The sequence below is a fragment of the Malaclemys terrapin genome, chromosome 24 (assembly GCF_027887155.1).
Source record: "Malaclemys terrapin pileata isolate rMalTer1 chromosome 24, rMalTer1.hap1, whole genome shotgun sequence".
Classification (NCBI taxonomy): domain Eukaryota; kingdom Metazoa; phylum Chordata; order Testudines; family Emydidae; genus Malaclemys; species Malaclemys terrapin.
Window position 1 is genome coordinate 2,679,010 of NC_071528.1, and position 18,633 is coordinate 2,697,642.

The 18,633-nt window shown below is 50.6% G+C and overlaps 1 protein-coding gene across 3 annotated transcripts in view; it reads left to right on the forward strand.

Moving 5' to 3' along the window:
- The first annotated feature begins 5,104 nt into the window (after positions 1-5,104).
- FBN3 (fibrillin 3) overlaps positions 5,105-18,633 on the forward strand; it is a 268,187-nt gene continuing 254,658 nt past the window's right edge. For 2 of the 3 annotated variants that reach the window (XM_054013785.1, XM_054013787.1), the window contains exons 1-2: positions 5,105-5,183; positions 9,359-9,667. In XM_054013785.1, the coding sequence (XP_053869760.1) occupies positions 9,498-9,667 (170 nt within the window). In that variant the 5' untranslated portion in view covers positions 5,105-5,183; positions 9,359-9,497. Of the gene's footprint in view, positions 5,184-5,954; positions 6,002-9,358; positions 9,668-18,633 lie in introns of those variants that run through there. The other variant, XM_054013786.1, reaches the window with a different exon arrangement.

Genomic DNA, 18,633 nt, shown 5'->3' on the forward strand with positions numbered 1-18,633 from the left:
GAGGAGGCGAACGGTTGGGCAGTGGCGGGGGGTGAGTAGGCGAGCCGGGGAGGGGGGCTGAGGAGGCGAGCGGGCGGGCAGTGGCGGGGGGTGAGTAGGCGAGCCGGTGGAGGGCTGAGGAGGCGAGTGGGCGGGCAGTGGCGGGGGGTGAGTAGGCGAGCCGGGCGGGTGGAGGGCTGAGGAGGCGAGCGGGCGGGCAGTAGCGGGGGGTGAGTAGGCGAGCCGGGGAGGGCGGCTGAGGAGGCGAGTGGGCGGGCAGTGGCGAGGGGTGAGTAGGCGAGCCGGGGAGGGGGGCTGAGGAGGCGAGCGGTCGGGCAGTGGCGGGGGGTGAGTAGGCGAGCCGGGAGGGTGGAGGGCTGAGGAGGCGAGCGGTCGGGCAGTGGCGGGGGGTGAGTAGGCGAGCCGGGGAGGGCGGCTGAGGAGGCGAGCGGTTGGGCAGTGGTGGGGGGTGAGTAGGCGAGCCAGTGGAGGGCTGAGGAGGCGAGTGGGCGGGCAGTGGCGGGGGGTGAGTAGGCGAGCCGGGGAGGGCAGCTGAGGAGGCGAGCGGTCGGGCAGTGGCGGGGGGTGAGTAGGCGAGCCGGGGAGGGGGGCTGAGGAGGCGAGCGGTCGGGCAGTGGCGGGGGGTGAGTAGGCGAGCCGAGGAGGGCGGCTGAGGAGGCGAGCGGGCGGGCAGTGGCGGGGGGTGAGTAGGCGAGCCGGGGGAGGGGGGCTGAGGAGGCGAGCAGGCGGGCAGTGGCGGGGGGTGAGTAGGCGAGCCGGGGGAGGGCAGCTGAGGAGGCGAGCGGTTGGGCAGTGGCGGGGGGTGAGTAGGCGAGCCGGGGAGGGGGGCTGAGGAGGCGAACGGTCGGGCAGTGGCGGGGGGTGAGTAGGCGAGCCGGGGAGGGGGGCTGAGGAGGCGAGCGGTCGGGCAGTGGCGGGGGGTGAGTAGGCGAGCCGGGGAGGGCGGCTGAGGAGGCGAGCGGGCAGGCAGTGGCGGGGGGTGAGTAGGCGAGCCGGTGGAGGGCTGAGGAGGCGAGTGGGCGGGCAGTGGCGGGGGGTGAGTAGGCGAGCCGGGAGGGTGGAGGGCTGAGGAGGCGAGCGGGCGGGCAGTAGCGGGGGGTGAGTAGGCGAGCCGGGGAGGGCGGCTGAGGAGGCGAGTGGGCGGGCAGTGGCGGGGGGTGAGTAGGCGAGCCGGGGAGGGCGGCTGAGGAGGCGAGCGGTCGGGCAGTGGCGGGGGGTGAGTAGGTGAGCCGGGGCAAGGGGGCTGCGGAGGCGAGTGGTGAGTCGGTGGCTGACCTGTTCTACTGATCTGGTCTTGCTCCCATCCTCTCTCCCAGGGCCAGCTCCAGGCACCAGCAAAACAAGCAGGTGCTTGGGGCGGCACATTTCTAGGGGCGGCATTCTGGCGCCGGCCATCATAGGTGCCGACTCCGGGGCATGGGAAAAAAGTGCCCTCGCTGCCCTAGCTCGCCTCCGCCTGCTCCCCTGAGTGCACCGCCATCGCTCCGCTTCTTCTCCCTCCCTACCAGGCTTGCCGCGCACGAAACCGCTATTTCGTGCAGCAAGGCTGGGAGGGAGGAGAAGTTGAGCAGCGGGCGCTCGGGGGAGGCGTTGGTGGTGGAGTGGAGGTGAGCTGGAGTGGGGAGTGGTTCCTCTAACACCCCCATTACTTCCTGCGCCCCCTCACCCTAGCTCACCTCTGCTCCGCCTGCTCCCCTGAACGTGCTGCTGCTCCGCTTCTCTGCCCTCCCTCGCCTGAGAGAGACGGGGAAGAAGCGGAGCGGCGGCATGCCCGGGGGAGCAGTTGGAGTGGAGGTGAGCTAGGGCGGGACGTCACGGGGGGCCCGTAGGAAGCAATGGGGGGGAGAAATGCGGCACGCCAGGGGAGGAGGTGGTGCTGGGGATTTGGGGAAGGGGTTCGGAAGGGGTGCAGTTGGGGTGGGGCAGGGGGCACGAAAAAGAAAGGGGAGGCAGCCAAAAATTTTTTTGCTTGGGGTGGCAAAAATCCTAGAGCTGGCCCTGCCCTCTCCAAGCGTTGCAGCTGTCCGGAGGTGCCTGCCTTCCACGCCTTCCTCATTCACATCTCATTCATTCAACAGGGCAATCGATTACAAAGTTGGGGGGAAGATCTTATTCTACTTCTAGCAAAAAGACATTTTTCTTTTACCTTAATTATACTACCTTAGGGGCCGCTATAACATATTACCGAGGTTCAATACTGCTGTTTCAGTGGGGCGGCACTGGGGAAGAGGGTTTGTTTCTGCGGGGCAGATGGCGCGCGGGGGGGGGGGGCGTTCAACGGCGCTGGGGGGGTTGTTTCCGTGGGGCGGGCGGTGCTGGAGGAGGTGTTGTGTTTCGGGGGGGCTGGGTGGCGCTGGGGGGGGGGTTGGCGGTGCTTGGGGGGTTTCGGCCCTCAGTTGGTTTCTTTGGAGTAATATGGCCCTCGCCGATTTACGAGTTGTGCAGGCCTGTTCTAGGGTATTATTTATTGCAAACAACAACCTCCCAAATGCTGAGCTGTGATTCTGATGTATTGCAAACAACACCAACCCAAATGCATCAAACAGCCCATCATCTGGGGGAACAGATGGGGATTTATAAAAATATACACAAATGGTAGCAATTCCTTGCTGCCGGTAATAAGCATTTGATGACCAGCCCTGGCCCTATGATGAACAGTGGGAGGGTTGAACAAGGCTTTGCTGTCTTGCTGGGATGCCCGTGTTCTGGTGTTTACTGTGCTGTAACCACAAACAGCTGTGCTGAAAAGCTTTTAATGCAGAAAAACAGGGAACAAGCTAAAGCAAAAGGGTACAGGGAGTTTTGCATAAATTAGATGGATTAAAATACTTCTTAACCATCCATACCGAAATGTAAAGAAAAATACATTCCTGCTCTGTATAGGGCTGCATCTCACTGTCTGGCGCTGAGAGAAACTCCTCAGAGAGAAAAGTGTCAATTTAACATGCTTGGTTTTAGAGATCAGTTAAATGTCAATTAACAGAGACATCACGTAGTGTTGGATTCTAGCAGAGGCGTCACACAGGAGTCACCATCTTCCATTGCAAGGCACAGTCCTTCACTTGCTGTCTCTACTCCAAATGCACAGCAGGGCAGGCAGGAGTAAAAGTCTAAACAATGCTAAAAAGACAATTAATTAATTACAACTCCACAGGAAATTCACCCCCTGGTAAGAGGAAGGGAAGGAAAGAAAAACCACACATCACAAATGCTAGTCACCTTGCTTAATGCAGGCCCTTAGGGCCGGATTTTCAAAGGTATTTAAGTGTCTGAAGATGCAGATAGGCACCTAGTGGGCTTTCCAGAAGTGCCCTTGGTGCCTAACTCACATTGATTTCTCTGGGAATTGGGTGCCTAGGAGCATCTGAAAATTATTCTAGGCATCTATCTGCATCTTTAGATGCTTATATACCATTAAAAATCTGGTCCCTCGAAACCATGGTGATGGGCATAGTGTAAGAACCAGAATAGAATAGAACAGAATAGAATAGAGTCTCTCCTATGAGTACTTGTGGCACCTTAGAGACTAACAAATTTAAGCATAAAAAAGTGGGCTACAGCGCACTTCTCGTATGACTGCAACTGGTCCTAATTTGCTTAGCCCTTGAGAAAAAGAAACATTCAGTCCCTTGTCCCTCCACTCTCACCCTGCACAGCATTATGACCCAATCCTGCTGTTCTTCCTTAAGCAAAACTCCCATTAACTTCAGTGGGAGTAAAGCTTGCAGGATTGGGCCCCCACAAGAGGTCTAAGACCCTGTAAAGCATGAAAAACTGCTGCAGGCTTGCAACAGAGCAACATTCCTGAACTGCGCCATTACTGAGTGCTCCTGGGAATCGGGTCTGTCTGGCCTCCTCTCTCCTCACAAGTTTGCTGTTAATTAGGCTAAGCATCATTTTGACTTCTGTAAAGCTGGCAGGGGGCTGATTACTGGGAGAGAAAAGAACAAAGGAGACAGCAAGGACATTTCAAAGAGAGGCAGAAGAAGGGGAAAGGAGCTGCAGTCCCCCAGTCTGCTGGGGTTTGTCAGAGAATTTCGACACCTCTCTGCATTGATCCAAGGTTTGCATCTGAACTCTGTATACAGGGTGTGAAAAGGTAACAGAGCAGGGGGCAGATGTGCTCTTAGGACAAAAGAATGTCCCTCACATCACTCAGTTAGACATCCAACACTCAGCTGCTTTTCTGGAGTTTATCAGAACCTCTTTGGCCTGGAACCTGGCCTGTATTGGGCTTTTTGGGGAGATTTCTGGTATTTCCTGGTTACACTGTATTGGTATCGTCTAGTTCCTGGAAATACCCAGGGTGTGCAGAGGCATACATGAAACGAGTCAAGGGTGTGTGTGTCTGTGTGCACGTGCTTTTTCTTTTCAAGAGAAGACATCAATAATAATTATTGAAACAAGATGGAGAGGAAACACATCCATTGTGCACTGCAAGCAAAACCAGATCATGAACTGATGTGTGATGAAAAGAAAGATCTAATTTTAAAACCATCAAAATACTATTTAAATTAATTAATTAAAATAATTAAGTTAATAAAATGTTGAAATTGTGGGAGGGGGGGGTCTGATATCTCTGAGCTGGGTCACTTCCCTCCAACCCCCCTGCCCTTCCCTGATTATCCCTGATCAATTGCAATAAAACAGCTGGCAGGAGAAGTCTCTTTTACTTTCTCCTTTCACTCACTTTAATATGGGGCTCTTTTTTTCCAAAAAGAAGCAACAAGTTACCCCCAAATCGAGAGTGGATTCTTTCCCCCTGAGTCTTTTGATATGAAGTCACTATTATTAATTTTCTTCTGCCTCCTGCTGCTCCTGCCTAAAGCTAGGACCAGCAGCCAGTCCATGGAGCTGAACCGAATGGGTCCTCAGCACACAAGGAATGGTTAGGTGATAATCATGTCTGCATTCAAATGTCTCTTGCTAAACCCAACCTCTCCCCCCTACCCCTCCTTGAAGTGAGAAACTTTTGGCTCAAGAATGCAGTAGGGTTGTTCTCCTGTTCCTCCCACTCCTCCTGCACCCCTTCTCCCACGACAAGGCCCTCCCCCTCTCCAGTCTGGATTAGGCTGTACCTTTTTTCTTTCCTTCAGGGGTGAGGGTTTTATTCCCTTCTTTTCTGCCCAGATCTCCACTAAACAAAGGAGCTCTGGGCACATCACCAGTTCCAGGACCTAAAGGTATTTAAACAGATTCAGACTAAATCCAGACTCTATAAGTGGCTAAGGGGCTGATTTCTTTCTCTTTATCTCAAAGCTAGTTTGCAATTGTTCGACTGCTTTTTTTCTATTTTTTTTTTTTGCATTTTTCCCTCTGTTTAGTTGTGACACTTAATGCCACAGATTGAAATGTTTTTCCTGCTCCCCTCAAATCTGCCAATCTGTTTTAGCTCAGATTTAATGATTGATTCTCTCTCTTTTTTTCCTTTGTCAATGTTGATTTCTTACAAAGAACGTTTGATGGAATTTCTCAGAGCTGCAGATAATTTTTGAGCTTTTTTAAACTCTCTTCAGATGGTGTAAATTACTTTTCCATATTCTTTTAGCAGAACTGTAGTGTTAACGCTTTCAAGGGTACATGTCTGTGTATTGATCATTGTTGTGATTCTAATTTCACTGTGGTTAAAGGGGTCACTTATCATCTCCTCAACTGAAATCTCTGCATGAGAGCTTGGAAACCTCCTAGTGTAAAAAAATCTTTGCTTTCTGTGACCACTTTTCCATGTGTGTGTTACTTTGAAAGCTCTAAAAACTACCCCCCCCCTTTTGTCTAGCTGGAGATAATCATATCCTAGCCTTCAGCAGACAGACATGTGTAGCAAAGGAGCAGAGTTTTGCAAGGCACTGAAGGGAGGGCAGTTTCTTTGTCTCTTCCTTTGCCTCTGCTCCCAGCCCGGTTTGCTCCTTCCCACTCTCTGTCTTTCTCATTCACTGCATTGCAAACATTAGAGCCTGAAAAGCATGTCCTCGAAAGCTGAGACATTCTGACCAGGGACACTGTGAGTTTGGGAATGGTTTGAACACATTTTCTGCCTTGTCTGTTCTGCTTTTTGCCTGCTTTTGGGCTGCGCTGGACTTGGAAAGTGCTTGTGTGGGACAGCATGGGGGACATTTCGGGGCAGCTCAGGGCCCTACTCCTCCCAGCAGGAGTGCTCAGGGCTCTGCCTCTCTCAGCAGCAGCAGCAGTCATTTTCATTGTGGGGAGAGGGGGAACCTCTGGGAGAAGACTTGGGGTTTCAGGGTGAAAGATGCTCTCTGGCCCTCCTTTTCTGAGGAGGGCTGCAAGCCCCTGCTCTCCTGGGGACTGGCTCCCAGCTCCAGCACGCTGGAGTGAGGGGGTGGGTAACATAGCAGCTGAATGTCTGCACATGCCAGTGTAGGGCCAGGGGAGTTGGGGAATGGGGAGCGGGGTTGGGGAAGGAATGAGCTTTGACGGGGAGCTGGGGGGACGGGTAAGGACAGTGATAAAACATCTCAAATTTACCACACTTTGCCTGCCCATATCAGACCAGCCCCATGGCCTCTGCCGGTCAGCCACCCCGGCCCTGCCTTCTATCACATGCACCCTGAGCCCAAGCCCAGCCATACTCCCTGTCATACACCCAGACCTCCACCCTCATCCCCGAGGCCAGGCCCAGGACCGGGCACCCTCACAGTCCTCCCCTAGCTTAGAGTCTGCGCCTTTCTCCCCGTCTTCAGCTCCTGCTGCAGCTCTGCTCACTGCTGATGGCCACACTCCCACTGCTGGGGCTTGCTCATCCCACCCCGTTTGCCTGAGACCCTGTGAGTTCATGGTGCCAGTCCCCGGGCAGAGCCCTGCAGGCTTGATGCTAAAGGCACTGGGGTGTGTGTAGCATGTTTGGCACCGAAATAAAGCCACTCTGGAGATCTCTGTGGGTTCCACGGGCCATGACGACACGAGCTGAAACCCTCCCGTCATGAGCTCCCCCCCGACCATGGCCCCCAGTGACATGATCCAGATCCCTTCTTCCCTCCCCCCAATCACGACCCCCAGTGACATGAGCCGAATTCCTCCCCCATGGGCTCCCCCAGACCCTGGCCCCCAGTGACACTATCCCTCTTCCTTCCCCCCCAACCATGGACCCTAGTGACCTGATCCAGATCCCTCCATCCATCCCCCCGACTACGGCCCCCAGTGACATGAGTCAAATCCCTCCCCCTATGGGCTCCCCCAGAACATGGCCCCCAGTAACCCCCAGAGGCTCCCCCAGTCCACGGCCCCTAGTGACATGAGCTGAATCCCTCCCCCCATGGGCTCCCCCGACCACAGCCCCCAGTGACACAAGCCGAATCCCTCCCCCCAGGCCCAGGGGTCTCCCAGTCCATGGCCCCCCAGTGACACGAGCCTAATCCCTTCCCCTAGAGGCTCCCCCAGTCCACGGCCCCTAGTGACATGAGCTGAATCCCGCCCCCCATGGGCTCCCCCAACTACAGCCCCCAGTGACACAAGCCGGATCCCTCCTCCCAGGGGCTCCCCTGGACCATCGCCCCCAGTGACACAAGCTGAGTCCCTCCCCCAATGGGCTCCCCCGACCACGGCCCCCAGTGACATGAGCTGAGTCTCTCCCCAGACCACGGCCCCCAGTGACCCAATCCGGATCCTTCCCCACACAGTGAGTGTTGCTGAACCTCCTCTTGGTCGCTCTGTGGGCTCCGCAGGCAGCGTCCCGTCTCCTCCCCTTGGCAGGTGTCTGGGTTTAATTTTGCTTTGTTCACTGACACAGACGCATGGCAAAATGACTGTAGCAGAGTCCCTGGGACCCGGGGCCGTGGGCTGTGTCTGGGGACGTGCCCGTGTTTTGGCTCCCACAGGCCACAGCACAGGTTGACACAATGATGCCAGGCAGCCGGTCTAGGATTGAAGGCAGATGCTCTGACACTGGCCTCCTCTTTGCAGATCCCTGTGCCTACCCCTGAGCTACCCCCTTGGTGGTGCTACGGGACATCCAGGGCCTGCTACTGCTGCCTTCAGCACCAGCATATCAATCGCCCTCCCAGCCTTTCAGGCTAAGTCATGCAAACTTCCCCCAGGCCTGGCCCAGCTCAAAGGCTCTTCCCCCGTGACCCCATCCCCTGCACTACTTCAGCCTTGGCCTAGCACTCATGCCAGCCCCTAGTATGGCCCAAACACATGGTGCTCTCTCACTGAGCCCCCCACAAATACCAGCCCAGCCCTAACACATCACATTTATCTCCTCTCCCTCACTCCAGCGTAGTACCTGTCATTTAGCCCCATGCAACCCTCCACACTCATCCCTTCTCCCCACTCCATCACTGGGCTGAGCTCCCTCCACCCACTGGGCTCCTTGACTCCCCTCAACCCCCTGGGAAATAGAGAGGATTTCAAAGGGAATCCCAGGAGCTGGAAACACTGTTTTCAGGGCAGTGTACTCCCCATGCCCCTCCCACATCCCAGCCCCCACTCCTCCTGGTCTGGCTGGCACATGGGTCTGGGAGGGCAGAGCTGGGGAATTTAGCAAGGGGGCCCAGAAACATGAGGCCAGAGCTTCCCCTGGGAAACCACTGTCCTGAGTGCATCTTCTCTGGCCCCATAGCCCTGCTTCTTGCATTGCTGCTCTGAATCCTGGAGCTGCATTCAGGGTATCGCAGGCTGGCAGCAACCAAACCCCAGGGCATGTCTGCAATTACACTCAATGCACTAATTGGATGCCCTTTATGCAGTAGCGTAAGTGGCGCCTTTTTAATTTTACTCACCCGGGAGAAAAAAAAGGCGCCACCCGCTGCGGCGCTTTTACTGACGGGGCGGTGCTGCGAGTCTTCGGCGGTACTTCAGCGGTGGGCCCTTCACTCGCTCCGGGTGTCTTTGGCGGCACTGAAGCTTCATCGCCGAAATGCCACCGAAGACCCGCGGAGCGAGTGAAGGTCCCACTGCCGAAGTACCGCGGAAGACCTGGAGCACCGCCCCGTCAGTAAAAGCGCCGCAGCGGGTGGCGCCTTTTTTATTTTCTGCTCCCCCTGTTCCCTCCACCTGGCTACGCCCCCCCTGCCTTTATGTTTCCAAATGCTCTGGAAGCATTTGCTGGGCAAGAAGGACAGAGCGAAGGGCAGAGAGTATCTCCACTCCATAGAGATCCAGAGGGAGCAGCCTCTGTCCGTGCCTAACTCTTGGGAAAGGAATTCTTTGGCAATGTCTTTGTGTGGTATGAGTGTGTGAGATTGTTAGCTGGATTGTGCACAGGGAGCCAAAGTCAGTGCGATTTTATGACCTCACTCTATTAATGCTCGGGAAGGGGGGCCTGGGGTGAACGATCATTTTAAAAATGTAAAAGCCCTTAAGAACACTTGTGTCTCCTCTGTCCTGTCTCTGCTTCTAGCCTCAGAAGGGGACCGTCAGGACGGCAGCTTGGCATTCAGGGTTTGCTGCCACAGTCCATCCTCCACCAGGGCAGCAGGGCCCCTCCAGCTGGAAGAGGCTTTCAGGGCAACAGAGGGAATCAAGGAATCCTTGCCATCATGGGGTTATTATGGCTGGCCAAGTTCATGCTAGGATGTACAGCACTTTTGTACATGGAACAAGCCCAGGGCCAATATGAAGGGGACTTTCAGACAGACAGATTTGCAGGCTATGAGGAAAGACAGCCAGCAAATAGAGTGAGAAGAAGAGGCCAAGACACTTTACGAGGGTATGTTTAATGTTCATTTATTTTTTATGGTACAGAACTTGGGTTATTAATGTAGCACAGAGTCTGAAGACCAGACTTGCTTTTAAAACTGCCTTTTCTGTATTATGTGTGAGGTCAGCAAAAATTCTGCTCTGCAGCCTTTTCCAAAGCTCCCCTTAGGAGAACAAGCTGATTCCACAGGGGAATTCAGTGCCTGAGGGCACAAAGAGAGCTCCGTGTGTTACCCAGTCTCGCCCCTGTTGCAAACCTGAGCAGGGCACAGGAATCAGGCGAGGAGAAGTGATTACTCAGCTGCACTCCCTTGGGTCAGAGTGTCCCAGCAGCAGGGTATGGAGCTTTTCACGTCCAGCTCTCCAATGCCAGTCCAGACCTGGGGCTGTGTTGTCTGCAAGACCTTATCGTCTGGTGGCTGCTCTGGTCTGATGGCATTGTGCAGCCAGTTGGTGGTTCTGAGTGGAAAGGAACCCACGTCACAAATCTCATCCTAGTCATGGGCTCTTATTGGCAGGTTCATCCAAGGATCAAATGGGCTTGAAAACTGGCAGCCAGAGTGTGGGGCTCCAAGTGAGGAGGCCATTGTATGGGGAGCTGGTACTGCTGCCCATGCTGTAGCTGGGTTGTCAGCCTGGCACCTCCTGGCATCACTACATGGACTCCAGTGTATTCTGAGTCTGCCTGTCTGGGAAAGCTTTCCTGTGTCAATGTGCAGAACTGGAGCAGCCCCCAGGCCATTCCAAAGACAATGTTCCCCCCACGCTTGCCTGGGAAGGCTTCTCTCATGGGTTCACTTTTTCTGAATGCAGTACCTTCGGCACAGACACGGTCACACAAGCAGCGCTTGAATTGGAGGGAGCTGGAGCACAGAGGCTAGCAATGGCAGCTGAGGACCAACAGCCAAGGGGGGGCCCTGTGGCTGGCTGTACTCATTCCTAGAGTTTAGACATCCATGGTCACTTGCTTGTGCTGCTTTTTGATTCTGAAAAGACGGACAGCAGCTATGGCGCTGCATTTGGAGTGGGTTCGTTTTTAAAAGTGAGCCACCAAAGGCAGCCCTGAGTTGCTCATTGCCACAGAAGGGCAGGAGTGCACTCCTCCCCTAGAAACACTCACACATTCAGACATTTTCCAGTGCGTCCATCAGATAACTTGTTAACACTGCTGCTAATCATCGACAAGGGAGCTGGGGGAAGGGAGAGCGTGCAGGGCCATGTTTGAAAAGGAGGAAGATATCATGGAGTCCTGAGCCAAAGTCCCTCAAGAACTCAGATGTAGATTCCCAGAGCTATACACAAAGGATCACTGAGCCCAGGGTGATGGCTGGCTTTGCTGACACACTAACTGCAGCATTACCTTCTAACTCAGCATCTCATGGAGTGCTGTGCTGTACCTGAGAGGCGGCAACATGCTGTAGTGAGATGAGTTTTTATTTTGCCTTCATCCCGTGACCTCCGGGGACTTTACTAACATTCACCTGCCTCGCAGCACCCTGGGAGGGAAGGCACATGTTATTATTGATTGATTTAGGACAAAATGTTCAGAAGCACCTTCATACCGCCAAGGGAAAAAACAAAAAACTTCTTTGGTGGAGTTTAGCTCTTCAAGGTTTTGATTTTGAAATTCAAAACATTTCAGGGGCTTCTAACAAAGTGGCTAATGCACTCTCCCGTTAAAGTTTCCCAGAATCAACTGGTTAAAATCATCCTTGAAATGTGAAAAATCTTGTAGTTTTTACATAATTAGTAGTATATGTAAAGGTGCATGTGTTTTATTCATCTGTTTATTCTAAAGTTTTAGAAAAAAATCACAGCCAGTGCGGTCCAACACTGTCTGAGATTTGGGGGGCATGTCATAAACAAATAGTTAAGGGTTAATACCTCTTTTATCTGTAAAGGGTTAAGAAGTTCACCTAGCCTAGCTAACACCTGACCAGAGGAACCAATGGGAGGACAAGATGGTTCAAAAGGAAGGAGGAAAATTCCCTTTGTCTGAGTCAGTTTCACTTTTGACTGGAGTGGGAAAGCTCCAGAATTCAGCCTCTTATCAAGTAGTGAGTATTAGTGAAGGGAATAAATAGGTTTATGTTTATTTTCTTTTGTAACTTGTCTTGTGCAATTAGGGAATAATCAAATTGGGTATTCATTTGTGTAACTAAGTTTTTGTCCAGGGGAACATTCTCTGTGTTTTGAATCTGTTGTCTGTGAGAGTAGCTAGTATGCTAATCTCTCCCAGAGGGTTTTCTTTTACTTTTCTTTTCTTTAATTAAAAGTCTTATTTTTAAGAACCTGATTGATTTTTCCTTGTTTTTAGATCCAAGGGGGTTGGATCTGGATCCACCAGGAGTTGGTGGGAGGAAGGAGGGGAATGGTTAATTTCTCCTTGTTTTAAGATCCAAGGGGTTTGGATCGGTGTTCACCAGGGAATTGGTAAAGGAGTCTCTCAAGGCTACCCAGGGAAGGGAATCAGTACTTGGGAGTGATGGCAGCCAGATCAGATCTAAGCTGTTAATTGAGTTTAGGGGTTCACATGCAGGTCCCCACATCTCTACCCTAAAGTTCAGAGTGAGGAAGGAACCTTGACAGAAGCCAAGGGCCCATTTTCAAAAGTGACTTAGGAGCCTGAATCCCACTGACTTACAATGAGACTTCAGATCCTCCCTGCTTAAGTGACTTTTGAAAATGGAACTTAGACTCCAAGTCACCTGGAGGCTTTGGAAAATGTATTGGAGGGGCTCTCTGTCATTAAAGCTAGCAAACATCAAAATAAATATACTTATACCTATTTTTCAGTGGTTTGAACTATTAAGGCCACACAGTGAGGTTGTGGTAGCATCAGGGACAGAGCTGAGGGTTGTTGGCTCCCAGTCCCTTGCTGGGAGCACTGGACCACACAGCCATCTCTGTGAGTGTCTATTCCATTTTACTTAGTAATCTTTGAAGCTCTCTCTGTAGTATGAGAGAGGACCTGGTTAGGGTAAATGCCAGCACTGTTTAGAAAAGCCCGTGGAACTGCAAATTAAGGAACTCAGACTGGGGAATCGTTATTTCTTGGTTTTCAGGCAAAATGATGCAGAATATAAAGATGTAAATAGCATTTTGGCAAACCAGAGAACATGTGGAACTTCTTCCCAAAGGCAGTTTCCAAGCTCTGCATCCAGTGACCCAAATCAAGTGTCTTGTTCCAGAGTCCCAGTTTCCCCTTCAGAATTGGGGATTGGTCCTGCTTTGAGCAGGGGGTTGGACTAGATGACCTCCTGAGATCCCTTCCAACCCTAATATTCTATGATTCTATGAATGTCCAGCTCTCTGACAGTCCAAGTCTTTAAGGTCATTTGTCTTTGCCAGTTTCATCAGAAGCATAGCTCTAAAACTGTCTGAGATCAGAAATGGACTAGAAAGCATCATCTCACTGGGTCTGGCAAATGGTTAGCGGAACCACTGTATGGGATTACATAGCTAAACTAAGACTGTACCAAAAGAGACCATCTAATTCAGTGTCCCATCTCCTACAATGGCCTCTTCCAGATTCTTCATAAGAAAGTGTCACCCCCAACACCTTCATTCTGTACCAGACAAATGTGCAACACTACAGCATGGGGGGAAATCTCTTCCTGACTCAGCTTTTGATCAATATATACCCTGAAGCATCAGGATTGATAACTGTTGCCATTTCTAACTGCAGATGCTATTCTTATTCAGAAGAATCAAATCTAGTTCGGAGTCATACTGATAACATAAGAATGGCCATACTGGGTCAGACCAATGGTCCATCTAGCCCAGTATCCTATCTCCTGACAGTGGCCAATGCCAGGTGTTTCAGAGGGAGTGAAGAGAACAGGCAATCATCCAGTGATCCATCCCCTGTCATCCACTCCCAGTTTCTGGAAAACAGAGGCTAGGGACACCCAGAGGATGGGGTTGCATCCCTGACCATCTTGGCTAATAGCCATTGATGGACCTATCCACTTTGAACATATCTAGTTCTTTTTTTCAATTCAGTTACAGTTTTGGCCTTCACAACATCCCCTGACAACAAATTCCACAGGTTGACTGTGCATTGTGTGAAGAAATACTTCCTTTGGTTTGTTTTAAACCTGCTGCCTATTAATTTAATCTCATGACCCCTGGTTCTTATGTTATGTGAAGGAGTAAATAACACTTCCTTAGTTACTTTCTCCACATCGTTCACGATTTTATAGACTTCTGTCATATCCCTCCCTTAGTCGTCTCTTTTCCAAGCTGAAAAGTCACAGTCTTTTTAATCTCTCCTTATACAGAAGCTGTCCCATACCATTAATCACTTTTGTTGCCCTTGTCCGTATCTTTTCCAATTCTAATATAGCTTTTTTGAGATGGGGTGACAAGAACTGCACTCAGTATTCAAGGTTTGGGCATACCATGGATTTATATAGAGGCATTATGATATTTTCAGTCTTATTATCTATCCCTTTCCTAATGGTTCCCAACATTCTGTTCACTTTTTTGACTGCCACTGTATATTGGGTAGATGTTTTCAGAGAACTATTCACAATGACTCCAAGATCTCTTTCTTGAGTGCTAACAGCTAATTTAGACCCCATCATTTTATATATATAGTTGAGATTATGTTTTCCAATGTGCATTACTTTGCATTTATCAGCATTGAATTTCATCTGCCATTTTGTTGCCCAGTCATCCAGTTTATTGAGATCCCTTTGTAACTCTTTGCAGTCTGCTTTGTAACTTATCGTAGTGTAAGGGCTGGTCTTCACTCAAACCTGCACCAAAACAACAACATTATTTAGTTTAGTTATTTTGGTGCAAGGGTGCATGCAGACCAGCCCTTAGAGCAAGGGAACAGACATTTGAGGGTCTTCAAGTGTTTTTTATGGGATAGGATAAAATAGGCCATGTGACTAGCCTGTTCTATACCATTACTCTCATTTGTTCTTGAAGCCTGCAACCTCTCATTCCTCTCCTTGCCAGACTGATCCTGTGAACACTTTCACAATGAGTAACTTTACTTACTTTAGTGGTCATAGAATCACAGAATATCAGGGTTGGAAGGGACCTCAGGAGGTATCTAGTCCAACCCCCTGCTCAAAGCAGGACCAATCCCCAACTAAATCATCCCAGCCAGGGCTTTGTCAAGCCTGACCTTAAAAACCTCTAAGGAAGGAGATTCCACCACCTCCCTAGGTAACCCATTCCAGTGCTTCACCACCCTCCTAGTGAAAAAGGTTTTCCTAGTATCCAACCTAGACCTCCCCCACTGCAATTTGAGACCATTACTCCTTGTGGTGTCATCTGCTACCACTGAGAACAGTCTAGATCCATCCTCTTTGGAACCCCCTTTCAGGTAGTTGAAAGCAGCTATGAAATCCCCCCTCATTCTTCTCTTCTGCAGACTAAATAATCCCAGTTCCCTCAGCCTCTCCTCATAAATCATGTGCTCCAGCCCCCTGATCATTTTTGTTGCTCTCCACTGGACTCTTTCCAATTTTTACATATCTTTCTTGTAGTGTGGGGCCCAAAACTGGACACAATACTCCAGATGAGGCCTCACCAATGATGAATAGAGGGGAATGATCACGTCCCTCGATCTGCTGGCAATGCCCCTACTTATACAACCCAAAATGCTGTTATCCTTCTTGGCAATAAGGGCACACTCTTGACTCATATCCAGCTTCTCGTCCACTGTAACCCCTAGGTCCTTTTCTGCAGAACTGCTGCCTAGCCATTCTGTCCCTAGTCTGTAGCGGTGCATGGGATTCTTCCATCCTAAGTGCAGGACTCTGCACTTGTCCTTGTTGAACCTCATCAGATTTCTTTTGGCCCAATCCTCTAATTTGTCTAGGTCCCTCTGTATCCTGTCTCTATCCTCCGGCATATCTACCACTCCTCCCAGTTTAGTGTCATCTGCAAACTTGCTGAGGGTGCAGTCCACGCCATCCTCCAGATCATTAGTGAATCATTATTGTCCCTATAACACAATGAAGTGTGCAGGCCCATTCTGTTTACTCTCTCCTGTTATGGAAGTTGGCTGGTTGGAAAATGGAGAAAATGCAGAAAATTTTGTTTTTTTAGCAAAAATGTTAATACCAAAAATTTGGGCTGAAAAATTAAATATTTTTATTCAGCTATGGTGCGTCATGGGAGATGTAGTCCTGCTGTGGAGCCCAGCCCATTAAGGAGTGCGGGGAAAAGAGAAAACTGACTTTCAACCTCCATGAGACACTACAGCAACATCTCCAGAACAAAATATTTTGTTTTTCATCCAAAAATATTTCAGTTTTCAGGCCTTTATTTTTTTTTATGAAAATTCAGAATTTCCCATGGAAAGCAGATACTTGCCAGAAAAAAACACTTTTTTGTCAGGAAACAATTTCATCAGTGGAAAAATTTTGACCAATGCTGGTCCTGCACCGTCAGAGCACTCTAACCATTTTGCTTGTATGAATTTTATAAACAATATTTTCCCTTTTTACATTACATTTCGCACTTTCCATCTGAAAGGATCGCAAAGCATTTTGTAAAGTTAACATACTGTTCGCAGGGTTCACTTCATCCATCACAGACATGCTGCTACCTCTGGGGTGGAACACAACAAGGGTAACAGTATACAGTGACAGTATAGGACACAAAGTGAAGCAACATACCTTATCCCAGTGAGTTTAGGGAAACAGGATGTAGTTACTTCTATCCTGGATTGGCAGGGAGAGGGACTAGATAACTTAATAGCTCTTCTCCATCTCTGACTTTTCTGAGTTGGAATTTGAACATGATACAGGGATTCTCCCCCAATTCTTCTGAAAAGTGCCCTGCAATTTGTAATGGCCCCAGGATTGCACCTCATTGGAAAACAGTACAGTACCTCCCATATAGCACAGTGGCCTTAGCAACATGCTAGAATGTTAACTGCAGGTGGGACATCCAAAGGCTCTGGAAGGTGCCCAACACTCATTAGCTTTTTAGGTTCCTATCTCCCATAGGCTCTTTCAGAAATCCCACCGTACATGTTCCCACAGAGGGAAGAGCTCTGCCTACTGGCTCCCCAGCTCTACTTCCTGTAGCCCAATGACTTCCCCTTGGAGGGCTCCCATAAAAGCCCTGATACAGCCCAGTACATCTTAGCTTGTGTGCTGTGATGCGGATTACACACCACAAGGTGGTGTGGCTGCTGTCTCAGTTCCTGATCTGCTCTCCCTTAGTACCAACTCACTTTGGGTGTGTCCACTCAGGAACTCGGTACTAGTACAAATACACAGGACTCTTCTGTGTCATAGGATTTAACGCAAGACACGTCCCTCTTGTTATTCCCCCTCTGACCCATGCTAGTCCTCAATGCCCAGCTCTATAGTCAACAGGGAATAGCTAAAAACAACTGAATCTAGAGTAGCTACATTAGAGGAGTCAGGGTGATTAAGGAATAGGGGGCCTGGCTGCAGAAATGCAGGAAAGGAGACAACTTATATTTCTCCTGGCAATGCAATATCGTGCTCTGTGCCCCCCTCACAACTCTGCTTCACAAAGTTCCTCTCGCACAAGGAAAGACTCAGCAAAATAAATGAACCTCTGATTCACAAATTACTTTACAATACTAGCTAATAAAGCAAGAGGTGGCCATAAATCATTCCCAAAGCGGCACAGTCTGTCATAAAATTCCTTACAGTAGAAGACAATTTAATATGACTAACTCCTTCAGGAACAGCGCTTGACAAATCCATTTGCGATGCAGGATCTTAGAAGGATTATTACGTTAATGAACTATTTAATGGTTTTCAACAGCAAGAATGGGTTTAACAAGGGGGGAAGAAAGGGTCATTAGAGCGTCTGCAGCCCAGCTGAGCCCTGCACTGGAAATGCTCTTTCCTGTGAGCTAATGGCTGCTTCTTTTCACCTATCAGAATGAAGGATCAGCTACAGCCTTAATTCGAAAACTGCTAATTATGCCGTGGCTATTAGTTATCAAACAGGGTCTGAAATCAGTGACACCTCATGAAAGGAAGGGGCCATTTGGGGAGGAAAAGCATTTCTCAGAGCCCTGGATTCATTCTGATTGAAGAGAGAAGAAGGGTTCTTTACAGAAGGGTGCCACAGTGCCAAGGAAGCAAATGGAGAGAACCAGTGTCTGGGGGCACTGGCAAAGCTGGCATGGTCAGATGGCACTCAGAGACAGAGAGCACACAGCCATGCAAGAGGATCAGGGGGTGCCTGACTCAGAGCAGCGCAGGTTGGAGCCCACCTGGAGGTAGCCCCAGGAGACTGGCGAGTTCACAAACTGCTGCCCTACACAATTTCTATTGGCATCTTCTGAGTCACCTCAGAAGGGAGGGAACGGGAGTGACTGGACTGCAAAGTGAATGCAGTGAGGGTCACCCGCAGCTGCTAGGCCTCCTGACCCTGATTCTGCCCCACGGCCCAGCCCCGCTCCCAGCCAAAGGGAGATGGTTGCAGCTCTTTGATGTAGGGCTGCTTGGCCCCAGCACAAGGCACAGCAGGAGGGGTCGTGGTGCTAGCAGAGACTTGGGCATAGCGGGGTTCAGCTTCATCATGCCGCCAGCTCACCCCGGTGCATTCCAAGTCCCCCCAGTACCCTTCTTACACTGCTGTAAGTGGCTGGTATGAGACATGCTTATGCCATCTTTGCCAGCACCATAGCAGTGGCTCTCTGGCCGGTTCAAGGCCCATGTGCATGTAACGTTCAAACAGCACAAAGTGGCCTTAGCAAAGCCAAGAATCTGGGCCCTTGAGCTTGAAAAAATCCTTGTGCACAAAGGCAATGTGATTGGTTAGGATACTGACTCCTCCAATGGAAGCCGAAGTGCATTCTTACTATTGCCTGCCCATGGCTACCTACGAGGGAGGCAGGGATGCAATTTGGGCAGTTTAAAGGAATCTGGGCTGTTGTAAAATGGGAAACATTGCCCTCTGTGCTTCTTTAGGTCCCGTTCCCACCTCCCTCACTTCCCCTCCGTGCACCAAGGTCCT